At 45.2% G+C, this 20,611-nt stretch overlaps 1 protein-coding gene across 3 annotated transcripts in view; it reads right to left on the bottom strand.

The window, feature by feature from the left end:
• TMEM237 (transmembrane protein 237) overlaps positions 1-20,611 on the bottom strand; it is a 110,326-nt gene that overhangs the window by 57,827 nt on the left and 31,888 nt on the right. For all 3 annotated transcript variants that reach the window (XM_069733584.1, XM_069733583.1, XM_069733582.1), the window contains 4 exons: positions 13,072-13,103; positions 12,955-12,965; positions 12,781-12,843; positions 9,124-9,216 (listed from right to left, as the gene is read on the bottom strand). In XM_069733584.1, coding sequence (XP_069589685.1) covers positions 9,124-9,216; positions 12,781-12,843; positions 12,955-12,965; positions 13,072-13,103 — 199 coding nt within the window. The remainder of the gene's footprint in view (positions 1-9,123; positions 9,217-12,780; positions 12,844-12,954; positions 12,966-13,071; positions 13,104-20,611) is intronic.

Raw genomic sequence — 20,611 nt, 5'->3', positions numbered from 1 at the left:
CCTCGACTGCGACATGATTCTAATGCAAAAAAACCACAGGGTCTATAAACTATGACCGTGCCTGGGAAGCAGAGGGCGACGCTGCAGAGGAGAGGCTGACGATGTCTCCTTACCCCGGTCCTGTGTCCCGCTGTCCTGGGAAGACGAACTGTGATGCCTGAGATGGGGAAACTGGCTGCACGTGGGCGCTGTGACACACAGAGATGCGGCAGAGCTGGAGCTGCGGCATGCAGTGAGGGACCAAGATCTCTCCTGATCTCGGCGGCTGCGAGAAGCGCCAGGACCGGGGGCGGCGCCGCCGATGACGCGCAGGGGTGGGCGGAGCCTATCGGCAGCGACCAGCGGCTAGGCCAAAGCCGGGGGCTAAATTTGCGGCCTCGGCCCGGCGCGCGACCGCAAAGTGCCGACGCTTCAGCCCACCGAAACAGCGCTACAGCCCACCGATGTGCCATGCTTAGGAGGAGCCCTCCGGACCGCCGGCGACCCCCCCCCATCCCCCACGAGACACTTACCCCGAGGAGGTGAGAGGAGCCTTAGGATGGCAGGGACGGTGCAGGGGTTGGGAAGCCTCTATCCACCAGCCCCAGACAGGGGGGTGGAGAGGAACCGTCCACCACCTGAGTCACGCAGAGCATTGGTGATGCAGTGTGGTCTGCACGGACGCCACTGGGATAGGGCCTCTGTACAGCCGAGGGTAAAACCTGGTGGACAGGGCAGATGTCCGGCAATAAAAAAGCCTGGCTGCAGAGGAGGATACTGGAGGTAAAACACCAGTGCTCCTCGACAACGTGGGGAGATCGGCGCCCTTCTAGGAAAAAAAAAAAAAAACGTCGCCCAAAAAAGGTCAGCTCAGGCAGTGGCTCCCACGTCGCAGGAGAGGATACGGTGAGGTGAAACTCCCGTGCTCGCCTGTTGTTGGTTCGGGGGAGATCGGACCTTGAAAGAATCCGTCGCCCCCTTCGTCCGGAATAGATTAAAAGGAAAAAATCCGTGAGACTAAAAATCAGTGTGCCTCCTACGGACACTAAGCTTGAACTGGGTGTCTGGAAGCCAGTATGAGGGTGTATACTGCAGGGGAGGAGCTAACCTTTTTTTGTCTCAGCTTAGTGTCAGTCTCCTAGTGACAGCAGCATAACCCATGGTCCTGTGTCCCCCAATGAGGCGAAGGAGAAAAAAAAGAGTATTCTTTATTCACAAACTTTAAGCATAGAGGATACAGACTTCAGTACGAACCATATGGGTAAGGATCTCAACGTGTTTCTGGAGACTAAGCTCCCTTAATCATGACATACTCATTAAGGTCATGAATATGTTGCTGCGCCGAGAGTCAGGATAGAGCTAGAGGGATGTTTGGCGCTGCCGCGCGGTGTGGGAAAGGTGAGTATGAGGGACAGGGGGATGAAGGAGGATGGGGAGCCTAGCCATGCAAGATGGGAGCAGGGTCGGGGGGGTTGAGAGATGAGCCATGCATACAGGAGGGGGGGGGACTATGAGCCATGCATACAGGAGGGGGGGGAGGGTATATGAGCCATGCATATGGGATGGGAGGGAGATGAGCCATGCATACAGGAGGGGGGGGGGATATGAGCCATGCATATGGAATGGGAGGGAGATGAGCCATGCATATGGGGGAGGATATGAGCCATGCATATGGGATGGGAGGGAGATGGGCCATGCATACAGGAGGGGGGAATATGAGCCATGCATATGGGATGGGAGGGAGATGAGCCATGCATACAGGAGGGGGGGACTATGAGCCATGCATACAGGAGGGGGGCGGAATATGAGCCATGCATACAGGAGGGGGGCAGAATATGAGCCATGCATACAGGAGGGGGGGATATGAGCCATGCATACAGGAGGGGGGGGGGGATATGAGCCATACATATGGGAGGGAGATGAGCCATTCATACAGGAGGGGGGGGGGGAATATGAGCCATGCATATGGAATGGGAGGGAGATGAGCCATGCATACAGGAGGGAGGGAATATGAGCCATGCATATGGGATGGGAGGGAGATGAGCCATGCATACGGGATGGGAGGGATATGAGCCATGCATACAGGAGGGGGGGATATGAGCCATGCATACGGGATGGGAGGGAGATGAGCCATGCATACAGGAAAGGGGGATATGAGCCATGCATACAGGATGGGGGGAGATGAGCCATGCATACAGGATGGGGGGAGATGAGCCATGCATACAGGATGGGGGGAGACGAGCCATGCATACAGGATGGGGGGAGATGAGCCATGCATACAGGATGGGGGGAGATGAGCCATGCATACAGGATGGGGGGAGATGAGCCATGCATACAAGATGGGGATGGGGGGCTTTATACAGTATGGAGCATCATGTGTGGCCATTATACAGCATGGAGCATCATATGTGGCCATAATACAGCATGGAGCATCATATGTGGCCATTACACAGTATTGAGCATCATGTGTGGCCATTATACAGTATGGAGCATCATGCGTGGTCATTATACAGTATGGAGCATCATGTGTGGCCATTATACAGTATGGAGCATCATGTGGGGTCATTATACAGTATTGAGCATCATGTGGGGTCATTATACAGTATGGAGCATCATGTGTAGCCATACAGTATGGAGCATCATGTGTGGCCATTATACAGTATGGGGCATTATGTGTGGCCATTATACAGTATTGAGCATCATGTGGGGTCATTATACAGTATGGAGAACTGTGTGCGGCCATTATACAGTATGGAGCATCATGTGTGGCCATTATACAGTATTGAGCATCATGTGGGGTCATTATACAGTATTGAGCATCATGTGTGGCCATTATACAGTATTGAGCATCATGTGTGGCCATTATACAGTATGGAGCATCATGTGGGGTCATTATACAGTATTGAGCATCATGTGGGGTCATTATACAGTATTGAGCATCATGTGTAGCCATTATACAGTATGGAGCACTGTGTGGCTAATTTTTTTTTTGTTTATAATTATTGTTTATGAAACAGTGTGATCAGCAGTGCTAAATGGGTGTGGTTGGGACGTGGATATGGGTGTGACTAGTTGTAAAATGGGTGTGGTCAGAGGCGTGGCCTAAAATTTGCCGCGGCGCACTACGAGCGCCGCAAACTTTATACCTCTTTCCTTTCAAAAGTTGGGAGGTATGGTACCACAGTTGCCAGATCACGGCAAGTGCCGCAAATCCCATAAGGAATGAATAAGGCCAAACGCAATGTTGCTGTAAGTGATCCGTTACGCGGCAGATGCAGAAAAACTGCCCGATCTTCTGCAAAAGGCTACTTTCACATCAGCGATTCTTGCCAAAGTCACTGCCGATAGTGTCATACTCACCAAAGGGGGAGGCAGCACTAAAAGTGCCTAGGGCAGCAGAAACGCTAAATACGGCCCTCCTGTCAGTATATCCACACTTTTTCTGAAAGGCCACAGAGGCTCCAAAACCAATAATCAATAGGCACCACTAACCAAACACCATGAAGACCAAGGACATCTCCAAACAAGTCAGGGTCTAAGCTGTTGAGAAGTACAAGTCAGGGTTGGGTTATAAAAAAAAATATCCCAATCTCTGATGATCCCCCGAAGCACCATCAAATCCATTATCGTCAAAATGGAAAGAATATGGTAGCACAACAAACCTGTCAAGAGAGGGCTGCCCACCAAAACTCTCAGCCCGGGCAAGGAAAAAATTAATCAGAGAGGCAGCACAGAGACCAAAGGTGAAAGAGCTGCAGAGTTCCCAAGCAGAGACTGGAGAATCTATCTATAAGACCACAATAAGCCGTACACTCCATAGAGAAGGCCTTTATGGAAGAGTGGGCAGAAAAAAGCCTTTACTTACACACAAAAATTGTAAGGCTCACTTTGAGTTTGCCAAAAGCCACGCGAGAGACTCCCCAAATGTAAATTGAACTTTTTAGCCACCAAATTAAATGCCATGTTGGCAACAGGGACAGCGAAAGAAGAATGGTAGGAGATACAGGGTTATTCTTCAGCAAAACCTGTTTCGGTCTGTCAGTGATTTGAGCCTGGGACAGAGATTCACCTTCCAACAAGACAATGACTCAAAGCTTACTGCTAAAGCAACACTCAAGTGGTTTAAGGGGAAATGTGTAAAGGTACCGTCACACAACGATATCGTTAACTATATCGTTGCTTTTTGTGACGTAGCAACGATATCGTTAATTAAATCGTTATGCGTGACAGCGACCAACGATCAGGCCCCTGCTGGGAGATCGTTGGTCGCTGGGGAAAGTCCAGGACTTTATGTCGTCGCTGGATCACCCGCTGACATCGCTGAATCGGCGTGTGTGACGCCGATTCAGCGAGGTCTTCACTGGTAACCAGGGTAAACATCGGGTTACTAAGCGCAGGGCCGCGCTTAGTAACCCGATGTTTACCCTGGTTACCATTGTAAAAGTAAAAAAAAAAAACCACTACATACTTACATTCCTGTCACGTCCCTCAGCGTCAGCTTCCCTGCGTCCCCCAGTGTCAGCGCCGGCCGGCCGTAAAGAAGAGCACAGCGGTGACGTCACCGCTCTGCTTTCCGGCCAGCGCTTACACAGTGCAGGGAAGCTGACGCTGGGGGATGTGACAGGAATGTAAGTATGTAGTGTTTTTTTTTACTTTTACAATGGTAACCAGGGTAAACATAGGATTACGAAGCGCGGCCCTGCGCTTAGTAACCCTATGTTTACCCTGGTTACGCGGGGACTTCGGCATCGTTGGTCGCTGGAGAGCTGTCTGTGTGACAGCTCTCCAGCGACCACACAACGACTTACCAACGATCACGGCCAGGTCGTATCGCTGGTCGTGATCGTTGGTAAATCGTTAAGTGTAACGGTACCTTAAATGTTTTGGAGTGGACAAGTGAAAGCCCAGACCTTAATCCAATTGAGAGAATCTGTGGTCAGACTTGAAAATTGCTGTTCACCGGAGGAAACCAATTAAATTGAAGGAGCTGGAGCAGTTTTGCATTCAGGAATAGGCAATAATCCTAGTGGCAAGATGTGGAAAGCTCATAGAGACTTATCCAAAGTGACTTGCACTGTAATTGGCGCAAAAGGAGGCTCTACAAAGTACTGACTTTACAGGGTGAATAGTTATACACACTGAAGTCTTCAGTAATTTTGTCCTCTTTGTTGTTAGCTTCACAATAAAAAACCAAATGTTCACAGTTTACATGAACTGATAAAAAAACAGTAAAATTCCAGGTAGTAAAACATGAAAAATGGTAAGGGAGTGAATACTTTTGGAAGTCACTGTAGGATACAGTTTGTATAAAAAAGGAGTCATTCTTCAAAGACATTACCATTCTAATATGCAAGTATTATATTACAACTAGTGATGAGCGAATATACTCGTTACTCGAGATTTCTCGAGCATGCTCGGGGGTCCTCTGAGTATTTCTTAGTGCTCTGAGTTTTAGTTTTCCTTGCTGCAACTGAATGATTTACGGCTGCTAGCCAGCATAAGTACACGTGGGGGTTGCCTGATTGCTAGGAAATCCCCACATGTACTTATGCTGGCTAAAAGATGTAAATTATTCAGCTGCGGCAAGAAAAACTAAATCTCCAAGCAGTTACAAATACTCGGAGGACACCCGAGCATGCAGAGCTGTGGAGTCGGAGTCGTGGAGTCGGAGGTAGTTTTGGTTGTAGTCGGAGTCGGTAGAAATGTACCGACTCCGACTTTAAAAAAAAATTTATTAATATTTCATAATTGAACTTTCATATGAATTTTATGTTACTCAAATATATACCGTATATACTCGAGTATAAGCCGACCTGAGTATAAGCCGACCCCCCTAATTTTGCCACAAAAAACTGGGAAAACTTATTGACTCGAGTATAAGCCTAGAGTGGAAATGCAGCATTTACCGGTGAATTTCAAAAATAAAAATAGATCATTATTTCCCCATAGCTGTGCCATATAGTGCTCTGCACCGTTCATATTTCCCCATATCTGTGCCCCATATAGTGCTCTGCACCGTTCATATTGCCCCATATCTGTGCCCCATATAGTGCTCTGCACCGTTCATATTGCCCCATATCTGTGCCCTATATGCTCTGCACCGTTCATATTGCCCCATATCTGTACCCCATATAGTGCTCTGCACCGTTCATATTGCCCCATATAGTGCTCTGCACCATTCATATTGCCCCATATCTGTGCCCTATATGCTCTGCACCGTTCATATTGCCCCATATCTGTGCCCTATATGCTCTGCACCGTTCATATTGCCCCATATCTGTGCCCTATATGTTCTGCACCGTTCATATTGCCCCATATCTGTGCCCTATATGCTCTGCACCGTTCATATTGCCCCATATCTGTGCCCTATATGCTCTGCACCGTTCATATTGCCCCATATCTGTGCCCCATATATGCTCTGCACCGTTCATACTGCCCCATATAGTGCTCTGCACCGTTCATACTGCCCCATATAGTGCTCTGCACCGTTCATACGGCCCCATACAGTGCTCTGCACCGTTCATATTGCCCCATATAGTGCTCTGCACCGTTCATACGGCCCCATACAGTGCTCTGCACCGTTCATATTGCCCCATATAGTGCTCTGCACCGTTCATACTGCCCCATATAGATGCTCCACATAAATCTGTGCCGCTGCTGCAATAAAAAAAAAAAAAAGCCATACTCCCCTCTCTTGATTGCAGCTCCCGGCGTCTCGTTCCGGCGTCCGGTCCCGGCGTCTCTCTCCGCTCTGACTGATCAGGCAGAGGGCGCCGCGCACACTATATGCGTCATCGCGCCCTCTAACCTGCACAGTCAGAGCGGAGATAGACGCTGGGAAGATGGAGCGGCGCCCAGCGGCTGGAACGGGGACAGGTAAGTATGACATACTTACCTAGTCCCAGCGATCCTGGCGCTCCCCGCCTGTCACACGGTCTTCTGTGCTGCAGCTCTTCCTGTCAGCGGTCACCGGCACCGCTGATTAGAGAAATGAATAGGCGGCTCCACCCCTATGGGAGGTGGAGCCGCCTATTTATTTCTCTAATGAGCGGTCCCATGTGACCGCTGAAGAGGGGAAGAAGCTGCAGCACAGAAGACCGTGGGACGGCAGGGGGAGCGTCAGGATCGCCAGGACTAGGTAAGTATACCTCAGCGCCCTCTCCCCCTCATCCGCCGACCCCACCGCTACCGTGACTCGAGTATAAGCCGAGAGGGGCACTTTCAGCCCAAAAATTTGGGATGAAAATCTCGGCTTATACTCGAGTATATACGGTATGTTCTATCAAACTATGAACAACAGTGATAAGCAGTTCTGCTGGAGATAGAGACATTTCTTACTTCTTGTGTGTCACTGTTCTCCACTGCCCTTCTCTAATCTTATACTTGGTTAAGGGTACCGTCACACAGTGGCACTTTGGTCGCTAGGACGGCACGATCCGTGACGTTCCAGTGATATCGTTACGATCTCGCTGTGTCTGACACGCTACTGCGATCAGGGACCCCGCTGAGAATCGTACGTCGTAGCAGATCGTTTGAAACTTTATTTCGTCGCTGGATCTCCCGCTGACATCGCTGAATCGGCGTGTGTGACGCCGATTCAGCGATGTCTTCACTGGTGTGCTGTGCTTTCCGGCTGTCCGGCGCTCATTGTCAGTGCAGAGAAGCACAGCGCCGGGGGACGCGACAGGAATGTAAGTATGTAGTGTTTGGTTTTTTTTACGTTTACGCTGGTAACCAGGGTAAACATCGGGTTACTAAGCGCGACCCTGCGCTTAGTAACCCGATGTTTACCCTGGTTACCCGGGGACTTCGGGATCGTTGGTCTCTGGAGAGCTGTCTGTGTGACAGCTCTCCAGTGACCAAACAGCGACACTGCAGCGTCATTTTAGTGTGACGGTACCCTATCCTCATGCTGCCCCAACCCCCCTACTTACAATGTATGAAACTGAAAGTGAAAATGTGTTGCAAATTCTTAGTAGTAAAGCTCCTCCTCTAGACTAGATGTTTGGTGTGCATCTTCTAAGCATCTCACAGCTGCTACTCAGAAGAGGAAGACTGTAAGAAGTATTAGCCTTTCAACAAACTTTGCATCAGTTAACTGTGAGTACATGAGGAATAACAGAATTTAATTTTGAAAAATATTTGGATCACAAGGACCGTGCAAAGCGTTCCCGCATAGAAGAGTCATCCCCATCAAAGAACACAGCCAGTACATTTCAGCAGAATTTTTCATGTGCACTAGAAGAAATTGAGAAATTTGACCGTTCATCAAACATAACAGTGCAACAAGCGATTCCTCTGACATTGTCAGAGATGTTGCTCGAGTGGTTACTGCTTTGCCACCAACCCAAGTTAGTATAGAGAGGTTGTTCTCTGCTCTCAAAATAATTAGATCAGATTTGAGGGCATCCATGAAGGAGGATCTGACAGAGGCAATACTTTTTCTGAGGACAAATTTATAGATTTCTGCTTATTAACTGCATAACAGTGTTTAATGCATATTTGCTTACAAGAGTTTAGACAAGTTTATAAAAGTTATTTGCTATATTCTAATTGTATTCTAATAAATATAGTTTTTGCTCTAAGTGGTCTGATTACTTATGATGGTGAGAAACTGAATAAGCACGATGTTAATATTTGACAACAGTAAATTTATTGTTACGAATTGGCCATTTATGAAGGAGTCGGAGCCGGAGTCGCAACTGTGGCTTACCGACTCCACAGCCCTGCGAGCATGCTCGGGAAATCTCGAGTAACGAGTATATTCGCTCATCATGAATTACAACCTATATTTTTTCAGAGTACCAAGAAAGACCCCAGACAGGTTAAAGGAGAACACAGAGTAGCCTGGAATTAATGGAATGATAATAATAATAGTACTAATATAAACCCTCCAGGCCGCTGATAACTTTGGTAGGATTTGAACACTGGACTGCAAGGCAAGAGCGCAAACTCCTGAGAAATAAGATGTGTAACTCAGGATCAGAAGAAGGCAAGTAAAGCAGAGCAAAAAATAAAGAAACTGCAGTTGCAATGTACAGAAAATTTGAGTATTTACATGTAAATTGGATAATGATGTTAAGGATCAAATCACAACTCTAATATCTGAACAGGCCTGTATCATAACTTTATAATCCAGCTTACCTGCAAACTTCTTTTTTTTCCTTTTTCTTCTCTCAGGTGTTAGAGGTTCTTTACTTTCTGAGTTTTTCGAAAATGTCTCCTGCGCAACATCCTCTGCAAAAGAAAAAAAACAGCACATAAATATATAAATGCATAGCAAAGATGGAGAAAACCCAGTTACCACTGTCAGTCACAAATAACACAAAGCTGACACCCATCCCTGAGCTGTTAGTAACACTTCCTTCCTACAGGTTTTAATGTAAGCTCCAGTACTTGATATAGAACTGTACAAAAGTTTTAGGCAGGGAAGTTAAAAATGCTGCAACGTAAGAATGCTTTCAAAAATAGAAGTATAACAAATAAACTTTTATACATTTACCAAATGACGAGTGAAAAAAACAAACAAAACAAATGTATGTGAAATTAATATTTGGTGCGACCGCATTAATTCTTCTTGCACGGTCAAGGATTTTGTAAGATTATAGTCAGGTATATGACTGAACAATTATACTAAACATGTGATAATGATCATCATCTTCATCTATAGGATGAAACAGTTATTAAATGAAACAGAAACAGCTGTGTAGGTTTAAAACTGGGTGAGGAATAGCAAAACTCTGCTACAAAAGTGAGGTTGTGGAAGACAGTTTCATGTCACAGTTCATTGCAAGACTGAGTACAGCAACAAGACACAAGGTAGTTATAGTACATCAGCAAGGTCTCTGCTGGGCAAAGATTTCACAGTAGACAGTTTCAAGAATAGCTGTTGAAGCGCTTCTCAAGAAGCACCAAAAACTGGGCAATGTTAAAAAGACTGCAGACACAGTGATTGACCAAGGTAACTTAGTGTTGTAAACGAAGGACACATCATTCTTACTTCTCTTCAAAATTGGAAAATGTTCCTCAGTGGCATCAATTCACAAATGGCAGCAACCAGTGTAACCCAGCAACACCAATATGTTCGAAGAAGTTTGGCCAGAAGTGATCTTAATAAAAGAACTGCGGCCAAAATACATAGTTGTCATATGGAAACAAGGCAAAGTGACCCATTTATGCGTAAATCAAAGAAACTGGGTTGAAAAAATGGCAACTGGTGCTCTGGCCCAATAAGTACAATAACGAGCATCTGCAGGAAACAAGCATGGTGGAGGGTCCTTGTAAGTTTGGAACTGTATTTCAGCAAATGGAGTTAGGAATTTGGTCAGAATTAATGGTGAACTAGTGATGAGCGAGTGTACTCGTTGCTCGGGTTTTCCCGAGTATTTTTGACTGCTTGGAGATTTAGTTTTCATCACGGCAGCTGAATGATTTACAGCTACTACCCAGCCTGAGTCCATGTGGGGGTTGCCTGGTTGCTAGGGAATCCCCACATGTAATCAAGCTGGCTAATAGCTGTAAATCATTCAGCTGCCACGATGAAAACTAAATCTCCGAGCAGTCAAAAATACTCGGAGGTCACCCGAGCATTCATAAATACTCGGAGGTCACCCGAGCATTCATAAATACTCGGAGGTCACCCGGGCAACAAGTACACTCGCTCATCACTAATGGTGTCCACATTGATGAGCAATACAGGGGATGCTTAGGATTTCAATCAACACCCTAATGGAGGTTTCCGATTGGTCCCAAATGTATTCTGCAGCAGGACAACGACCCCAGATATACAGCCAATGTCATGGGAACGAGGAGTCCTGGAAGTGATTATATGGCTCTCCCACAGTGCCCTGATCTAATCATCAAAGTCTGCCTGGGATTACATGAAGAGACAGAAGGATTTGCGGAAGCGTACATCTACAGATCTCTGGTTAGTTCTCCAAGATGTTTGTAACAACCTCACTGCTGAGTTCCTTCAAATCCTGTGTACAAGTTTACCTAGAACTGATACGGTTTTGAAAACAAAGCGCAGTCACACTAAATATTAATTTGAATTCAATTTGTATTTTGTTAATTGATTTAAACCACTAATAAGTCCATATTTGAAAGCACTGTTACTTTGCAGAATTTTTCCACACCTGCCTAACACTTTTGCACAGTGCTGAATATGTAAAATATAACTGGTAAACTGAAGGTTCAAGAATAATATGTCAGTGTCTGTACTATGGAGACATAAAGAACCAAAAATAAATAAAATGATATATATCCAGTGACGTACACGATACAAGCTGGTACTAAGTACAATACTACTACCAGGGTCTATGCTAGATAAGTATCAAAGGCATGTTTACACATGAAGACAGCAGAATCCCTACATATAAACAAAAAAAAAAACATTTTTTTCTCTTTTAAACCCCTTCACAACATGGGCAATTTCACTTTTCAATTTTATCCACCCCTTCTTCCAAAAGCCAAAATTTTTTTTTATTTATTTACCCATATAGACTTATGAGGGCTTGTTTTTTGTGGGTTGAGTTGTGCTTTTGAATGACACCTTTTATTTTACTACATGGTGTTCTGGAAAATGTCCGGGAAAAGTCAATGTGTCACTATTTTCCGATACCTGTAACGTTTTCATTTTTCGATTGATATAGCTGTATGAGAACTTTTTTTTGCAGAGCGAGACAAAGTTTTTATTGATACTAATTTAGGAACATATATAGCATTTTGATCGTTTCTTACAGCATTGTTTGTGGTATGGCAGTGACGAAAAAAATGTAATTGGGGCATTTTTAATTTTTTTTATGTTTACCGATTGGGTTAGTTATTTTTATATTTTGATTGATCAGATTTATGGATGCGGCAATGCAATACAACATGTGTATTTCAAAATTTTTATTTTCTTCATATTTTATTTTTTTACTGTATTTATTAGTCCCCTTAGGGACCCTGAACATGTGATCATCAGATCGTTTGTACTATACACAGCAATGCCACAGTATTACTGCATATACTAACAATCACAATCTCCTTTGAAGCCTAGCCATAGGATGAGTCTCAAAGGAGCTCCAGGATGCCAGGCACGGAGGTCTTCAATAGACCCCCAGCTGTCATAGCAACCTATAGGTGCCCCGTTATCGCATCACGGGAGTACTGATGGGGACAAAGAATGACGTGCTCCTATGTTTGCGTGCTGTTAATGCTGGTCAGAGTTTTACAGGGCAGAGCAAAGTACGCCTGCGCAGGAGCCGTGGCTTAAGATCAGAAGAGGACGTCTTGTAATGAAGATGGGAGGCGCCGCAGCGGACCGGAGACGCCCGTTTGACCTGACCAGCAGCGGGACCGCCCCTGGGTGAGTATAATCTAACGTCTTTTTCTCCTATTTCAGGTAACATCGGGGGCTTATCTACAGCATTACAGAATGCTGTAGATAAGCCCCTGATGCCGGTGGGCTTACCTCACCCGCGAATTTCGGGGTGACAGGTTCCCTTTAATCGGAAAATATACCACAAGAGTAGTGCATATTACCAAAGAACCGCACACTAGTCCCTGAATGGGCTACATTCCATAAGGATGGCGCACCAGCTAAATATGCGCCAAATTCATTAATAGGCATGCCAGGGGCTGGATCATCTTACTCCAGTGACCCATCCATTAATTAATTAATTGGAGTGTAAAACTCTATTCTTGATAAATCAGGGCCCAAAAGTATTCAGCATGTGAACAGAGAATGGGAGCAAATGTTTCTATATTAAAGATGTAATATTCTATAAAATCAGATTTCACATTAAATACTGCCCTTACCTAATGCACTATTAAGTTGCTTGGACCTTTTCTTTTTTGGGCGGCCGATAGGAATTTCATCTTCTGAAGATCAATTAGAAGGAAAAATAATATTAATAATAGTATTAAAATCATTCAATCATGTATAATAATATAGTGCAATAAAGGACAAATAAAAAAATCAAGATTACATACCCTGATATGTGCTTAACACCAGAAGGATTTCCAAGCAAACACATAAAAAGCAAAGAATAGTCAATTAAAATCAAAAGCGATAACTGTAAAATGTATGAATGAACATATTCCATTTACCTTGGCATTGGTGGGAGGGCACGTGGTGGCGCCTGTAATTAGCAATAAATTAAAAACCATTAAGAGAAAGCATCTTAGGTGAGCTGATAACTGTAGCGGCACAGACACTGCACATATAGTGTATAAAGGAAACCGTATGCACTACCAGGAGTGGTGCCTTAGTAGGGTCCAAAACCATATAGTGAGAGATAAACTTAGGCACTCAACTTAATGTGAAATTTCTTTTGTCTTTTATTGTAGTCATCAAAATTAAACGTTTCGGCCTCAAAGTATGGCCTTCTTCAGTAACTACATACAAAAACGTGAATATACAAATAAACAAATAGGTGGTTACCCAACATAAAGTGTACAAAATAATATAATACGGTAAACAAAGTATATACAAAATAGTGGAGATGTATATGCACTGTGTTCCAAATTATTATGCAAATGACATTTTTCTCAGATTTTCCTAAATGGTCGGTGCAAATGACAGTCAGTCCAATAAAAGTCATCACCCGTTAGAGTATACATAAAATTTTATTGAAGAAACCTCCCAATGATAACAGTATAATATCCAAAATGAATAAAAACTCAAAATGCACTGTTCCAAATTATTAGGCACATTAGAATTTCTAAACATTTGATATGTTTTAAAGGGAACCTGTCACCTGAATTTGGCAGGATCGGTTTTCGGTCATATGGGCAGAGTTTTCAGGTGTTTGATTCACCCTTTCCTTACCCGCTGGCTGCATGCTGGCCGCAATATTGGATTGAAGTTCATTCTCTGTCCTCCGTAGTACACGCCTGCGCAAGGCAAGATTGCTTTTCTGCTTGTACGTCTTTGCATGACGTCAGAATCGCCTCCCAGAGCTGCTGTTTTGATGTGAATGGCCTCCCACCCTCATAGATCTTTTGCTTGATGATACTCCAAAGGTTCTCTATAGGGTTGAGGTCAGGGGAAGATGGTGGCCACACCATGAGTTTATTGGCTGCTATGGGCATAAAAGCCCATAGCAGCCAATGACTCAGAGGTATTCTTTGCAGCATGAGATGGGGCATTGTCATGCATGAAGATGATTTTGCTCCTGAAGGCACGTTTTTGCTTTTTATACCATGGAAGAAAGTTGTCAGTCAGAAACTCTATATACTTTGCAGAGATCATTTTCACACCTTCAGGAACCTTAAAGGGCCCTACCAGCTGTTTCCCCATGATTCTGGCCCAAAACATGGCTCCTCCACCTCCTTGCTGACGTCGCAGCCTTGTTGCGACATGGTGGCCATTCACCAACCATCCACTACTCCATCCATCTGGACCATTCAGAGTTGCTCGACACTCATCAGTAAACAAGACTGTTTGAAAATTAGTCTTCATGTATGTCTTGGCCCACTGCAACCGTTTCTGCTTGTGAACACTGTTTAGGGGTGGCAGAATAGTAGGTTTATGCACCGCAGCAAGCCTTTGAAGGATCATACACCTTGATGTTCGAGGGACTCCAGAGGCACCAGCAGCTTCAAATAACTGTTTGCTGCTTTGTAATGGTATTTTGGCAGCTGCTCTCTTAATCCAATGAATTTGTCTGGCAGAAACCTTCCTCATTATGCCTTTATCTGCATGAACTCTGTCAGTCACAAATCTCTTAACAGTATGATGATCAATCTTATGTTTTCGTGAAATATCTAATGTTTTCATACTTTGTCCAAGGCATTGCACTATTTAATGCTTTTCAGCAGAGAGATCCTTCTTATTTCCCATATTGCTTGACACCTGTGGCCTGCTTAATAATATGGAACATCATTTTTAAGTAGTTTTCCTTTAATTTGAATCACCTGGAAAACTAATTATCACATTAAGATTGATTTCAGTGATCTATTGAGCCCTAAGACAAAATACCATCCATGGGTTTATTTGAAAAACAAAACAAATAAATCTTTTGACACTTAAATCCAATTTGCATAACAATTTGGAAGTGTGTGTGTGTGTGTAGATATTAGAGATGTATACATATAATATACCAGGTAGGAGAAAATGGATATAGATATATATATATATAGATATATATATAGATAGAGATATATATATATATATATATATATATATATATATATATATATATATATATATATATATATATATATATATATATATATATATATATATATATATATACATATATACATATATATACACACACACACACATCAATAATATAACGCTGGGAGCGTCACTCTGTCCGAAGCCTTTATAGACTGCGCAGGCGCAAGCGCCGGCGCAGTCTGGCCCCCACAGAGTGACGCTCCCAGGAGATCGCGGTATGCGTAAGCACTGAACGCACACCGCGATCTCCACCGGAGAGTCAGGGACCGTGGATGCGCCAGGAGGGAGGGTAAGTATATTCACCTGTCCTCCGTTCCAGCGCTGCGTGCGGCTCAGTCTCCTCTGCTGTGACAGAGTCCAGTCACAGGCAGAGGAGCCGGAGTGTGTGTTCAAGAAAATGGCGCCGGAAAGCGCGGACTGCGCAGGCGCCGATTCCTGCTGCCGGAATCGGCGCCTGCGCAGTCCGCGCTTTCCGGTGCCATTTTCTTGAACACACACTCCGGCTCCACTGCAGGTGTGTCTTCAAGAAAATGGCGCCGGAGAGCGCGGACTGCGCAGGCGCCGATTCCTGCTTCCGGAATCGGCGCCTGCGCAGTCCGCGCTTTCCGCCGCCATTTTCTTGAAGACACACCTGCAGTGGAGCCGGACGATAGGTGAGTATGGTATTTTTTTTTTTATATATGGCAGCAGCATACGGGGGCATACACACTGGAGCGTCTTATGGGGGGCATATAATACAATAGTGGCGCAGGATGGCAGCAGCGCATGACAGAACGGGCGCAGGATGGCAGCAGGATGGGAGCAGCACCTGACAGAACGGGCGCAGGATGGCAGCAGCGCATGACAGAACGGGCGCAGGATGGCAGCAGCGCATGACAGAACGGGCGCAGGATGGCAGCAGCACATGACAGAACGGGCGCAGGATGGCAGCAGCACATGACAGAACGGGCGCAGGATGGCAGCAGCACATGACAGAACGGGCGCAGGATGGCAGCAGCGCATGACAGAACGGGCGCAGGATGGCAGCAGGATGGGAGCAGCACATGACAGAACGGGCGCAGGATGGCAGCAGCGCATGACAGAACGGGGGCGCAAGATGGGAGCAGCGCATGACAGAACGGGCGCAGGATGGCAGCAGCGCATGACAGAACGGGCGCAGGATGGCAGCAGCGCATGACAGAACGGGTGCAGGATGGCAGCAGCGCATGACAGAACGGGCGCAGGATGGCAGCAGCGCATGACAGAACGGGCGCAGGATGGCAGCAGCACATGACAGAACGGGCGCAGGATGGCAGCAGCGCATGACAGAACGGGCGCAGGATGGCAGCAGGATGGGAGCAGCACATGACAGAACGGGCGCAGGATGGCAGCAGCGCATGACAGAACGGGGGCGCAGGATGGGAGCAGCACATGACAGAACGGGCGCAGGATGGGAGCAGCACATGACAGAACGGGCGCAGGATGGCAGCAGCACATGACAGAACGGGCGCAGGATGGCAGCAGCACATGACAGAACGGGCGCAGGATGGCAGCAGGATGGGAGCAGCACATGACAGAACGGGCGCAGGATGGCAGCAGCGCATGACAGAACGGGGGTGCAGGATGGGAGCAGCACATGACAGAACGGGCGCAGGATGGGAGCAACACATGACAGAACGGGCGCAGGATGGCAGCAGCCCATGACAGAACGGGCGCAGGATGGCAGCAGCCCATGACAGAACGGGCGCAGGATGGCAGCAGCGCATGACAGAACGGGCGCAAAATGGCAGCAGCGCATGACAGAACGGGCGCAGGATGGCAGCAGCACCTGATGGAGACCATACACCAATATAAATGCTCGCCACCCGGGCGTAGATATAGATTATATATACATATACATATATATACACACACACACACACACACACACACACACACACACACACACACACACATATATATATAGAAAAAAGTGAAGCAGCACAAAAAATAAAGAGAAATGTGGACTTTATTGCCTGGATGGCGTGGCAACGTTTCGGATGCAAGATCCTTTTTCAAGCAATGAACACCAGGGTGAAGCAGTCATTTATACAAAACCCATAACAATCTCATTATAAAATCTATTACATGCAATGTCATAAATATAAACGAATTACATTAAATAACAGTCCATAGAAAAAGTGACTCAATATACAAAAAAGTACTATCATAAAATCCATATTCAGTGTACATCCAACAGTGATGTGACTAGTGATATAGTAAAAATATCTTAACCAATTACTAGTGTTGAGCATTCCGATACCGCAAGTATCGGGTATCGGCCGATACTTGCGGTATCGGAATTCCGATACCGAGATCCGATATTTTTGTGATATCGGGTATCGGTATCGGAAGTGTAAAATAAAGAATTAAAATAAAAAATATTGTTATATTCACCTCTCCGGCGGCCCCTGGACATCAGCGGGAGGATCCGGCGTCCGGCACGGCTTCTTTCTTCAAAATGCGCGCCTTCAGGACCTGTGGAATGACGTCCCGGCTTCTGATTGGTCGCGTGCCGCCCATGTGACCGCCACGCGACCAATCAGAAGCCGCGACGTCATTCCTCAGCTAAAGTCCTAGAATGAGCGCCTTCTAGGACCTGAGGAATGACGTCGCGGCTTCTGATTGGTCGCGTGGCGGTCACATGGGCGGCACGCGACCAATCAGAAGCCGGGACGTCATTCCACAGGTCCTGAAGGCGCGCATTTTGAAGAAAGAAGCCGTGCCGGACGCCGGATCCTCCCGCTGATGTCCAGGGGCCGCCGGAGAGGTGAATATAACAATATTTTTTATTTTAATTCTTTATTTTACACTTTAATATGGATCCCAGGGCCTGAAGGAGAGTTTCCTCTCCTTCAGACCCTGGGATCCATGAGGATACCTTCCGATACTTGATGTCCCATTGACTTGTATTGGTATCGGATATCGGTATCGGCGATATCCGATATTTTTCGGGTATCGGCCGATACTATCCGATACCGATACTTTCAAGTATCGGACGGTATCGCTCAACACTACCAATTACTAATCAATAAAATCAGATTAACTCAGGTGTGTCCATTCCATACGCTCCGATCGTACAATTAATATATGTATATTACCTAAGAACTGCACGCCACGACTCTCGGCGTCTACCCGCGCACACTGCGCATGTCCGTGACGTCATAGCCAAACACAGCCCATAATGCCACAGCTCGCAGTTGCGCAAAGCAGCGCCGAAGGTCCGGCCGCCATCTTTAAACAGGGAGAACTTCGCCCATAGGGAACACCGGCTTCACAACTATTAGAACTCTCACATTATACAAATATCTTACTATAACGTGTAGAAATGGACTCATATCTATGGGCCAAACCTGTTATGGCCATATTCGGCTCAAAATAGCACCAAGCCTTAATGTCGAGCACCACCACACAGACCAACATGCAAAAGACACACTTCATATAAAGGAATAGAATGTGCCAAACTCCAAAAGGACCAGGACATAAGTCCAATATGAGGTCACACGGACTCAGGTGCTCACACTGACAAGTGTAGCATTTCGTTCTAGCGCCGGACATGGAGAACTTAGGGAGAAAACACCTCCCGCATCTCTCCTATCTAGTCGCTACGAAACCCATAGTCCACATAAACTGGCCACATATACACATTCCTAAACAACTATGCAAACATACAGCCATGTCGTGGTAGCTCCTGATGTTTACCATTTGTTCTTTATTGCAATGCATAGGTCTTTATACCCAATGAGTCCACCACTACCACGTTAAAAAAAGAGAAAAAGTTCTTTTAAGAAAAAAAAATTTTAATGCTTTAATTTTTTATTTTTTCACAACTGTTTTTAAAGAGGAAAAAAATTTTTTATATTACAAAATTCTTTATATATTAAATACCGACGTCCCCATAGCCGAAGAATAACCCCATTTCTTTATATTTCCACTAGATCGCAGCACAGGGTGGACCACCTGAGATAAGAGAAAAAGAAAAAGAATAAACGTTATTACTCCGTTATTTAAAGTAGAATAATATAACCCAAATCATAGATAAGGAAAGAATAGACCAACATCGTATTCCGCATTTTTTCACATAATTTGACTATATTTGAAGTCTACATTGAGACCAAATGGCTTCAGAGTCCTTAATCTCATTATCCACTCCTTTTCTCTTTTCTTCAACATTTGAACCCGATCACCTCCCCTCCTATGAGCCGGTATCGTATCAATAATACGAAACCGAAGCTCCCTTTCCGTGTGTGAATTTTCCGTGAAATGTTTGGACACGGGTAAAATCAAGGGTTTTTTCCTTTGTACTCCAGCTATTGAAATTAGTGTTGACCAAAAATTATTTTTTATTTGGGGATTCTTTTTATTTGCAATTACGCGGGACCGCCATGGGCGCGAACATGGCGCCCGCGTATGCAAATATTGTTATGAGTGTCCTTGAGGAGGACCTCATCTATGTATCCCACGACTTCAGCTATGTAGCGGCGTGGTGGCGATACATAGATGATGTCTTCCTCATTTGGACTGGCACTAAAGATGCATTATTGGAATTTCATGAATATTTAAACACGATCGACGATACAAATCAAGTTCACCCTGGTATGCTCGGAAACTAATATGCAATTTCTGGACGTTAATGTCCTGATAAAAAATGGTAGGCTGATCACTCAGTTGTATACGAAGGCTACAGACAAGAACAATTTGTTGCTTTTTAGTAGCCAACATCCGAAAAAAATCAAAAGAGTCCATCCCATATAGCCAATTAATACGGGTAAAAAGAATTGAAAGTGAAGAACACTCCTTAAAAAAATCTATGAATGAGACACTTAAGAAATTTTCGGAGAGAGGCTACTCAAAAAATTTGCTACAGAGACAAAAAAATAAAGTGGATGCACTACATAGAGAAAATCTACTCCAAATTAAACCACGTTCTGATGAAGTCAGCCGCATTCCTTTTGTAACCACTTACTGTGAAGAGAGCAACATGGTTGCGGTTATTATACGGAAACATTGGGGAATGTTACATAAATGTATCCCTCAGGTAAGGGAATTCTCCAAACCCCCGATTTTTTCGTATAAACGGAACCGTACCGTTGGCTCCACCGTAATTAAATCTGATATAGGTACCTTTAAAAAGCAAGGCCAAACTACATTGACCGGTATTGGAAGGAGGGGATGTTACCCGTGTCTATCATGCGTTAATTGTTGTTTGATGCTGAAGGGAGAGAAATTTTCTCATCCCAAGACTAATGAGGAGTTCAAGATTCGGCATTTCTTGACATGCGATTCAGACTACGTTATTTATTTGCTGCAATGTCCTTGTTCATTATGGTATGTCGGTGAGACAACATGTGAATTCAAAACAAGAATCAACCAACACCGACATACCATAAGGAAAAAACGCATGGATTTACCCGTGTCCAAACATTTCACGGAAAATTCACACAC

Source organism: Ranitomeya imitator, chromosome 7, assembly GCF_032444005.1.
Source record: "Ranitomeya imitator isolate aRanImi1 chromosome 7, aRanImi1.pri, whole genome shotgun sequence".
Classification (NCBI taxonomy): domain Eukaryota; kingdom Metazoa; phylum Chordata; class Amphibia; order Anura; family Dendrobatidae; genus Ranitomeya; species Ranitomeya imitator.
This window is presented reverse-complemented; position numbering and strand designations above follow the sequence as displayed.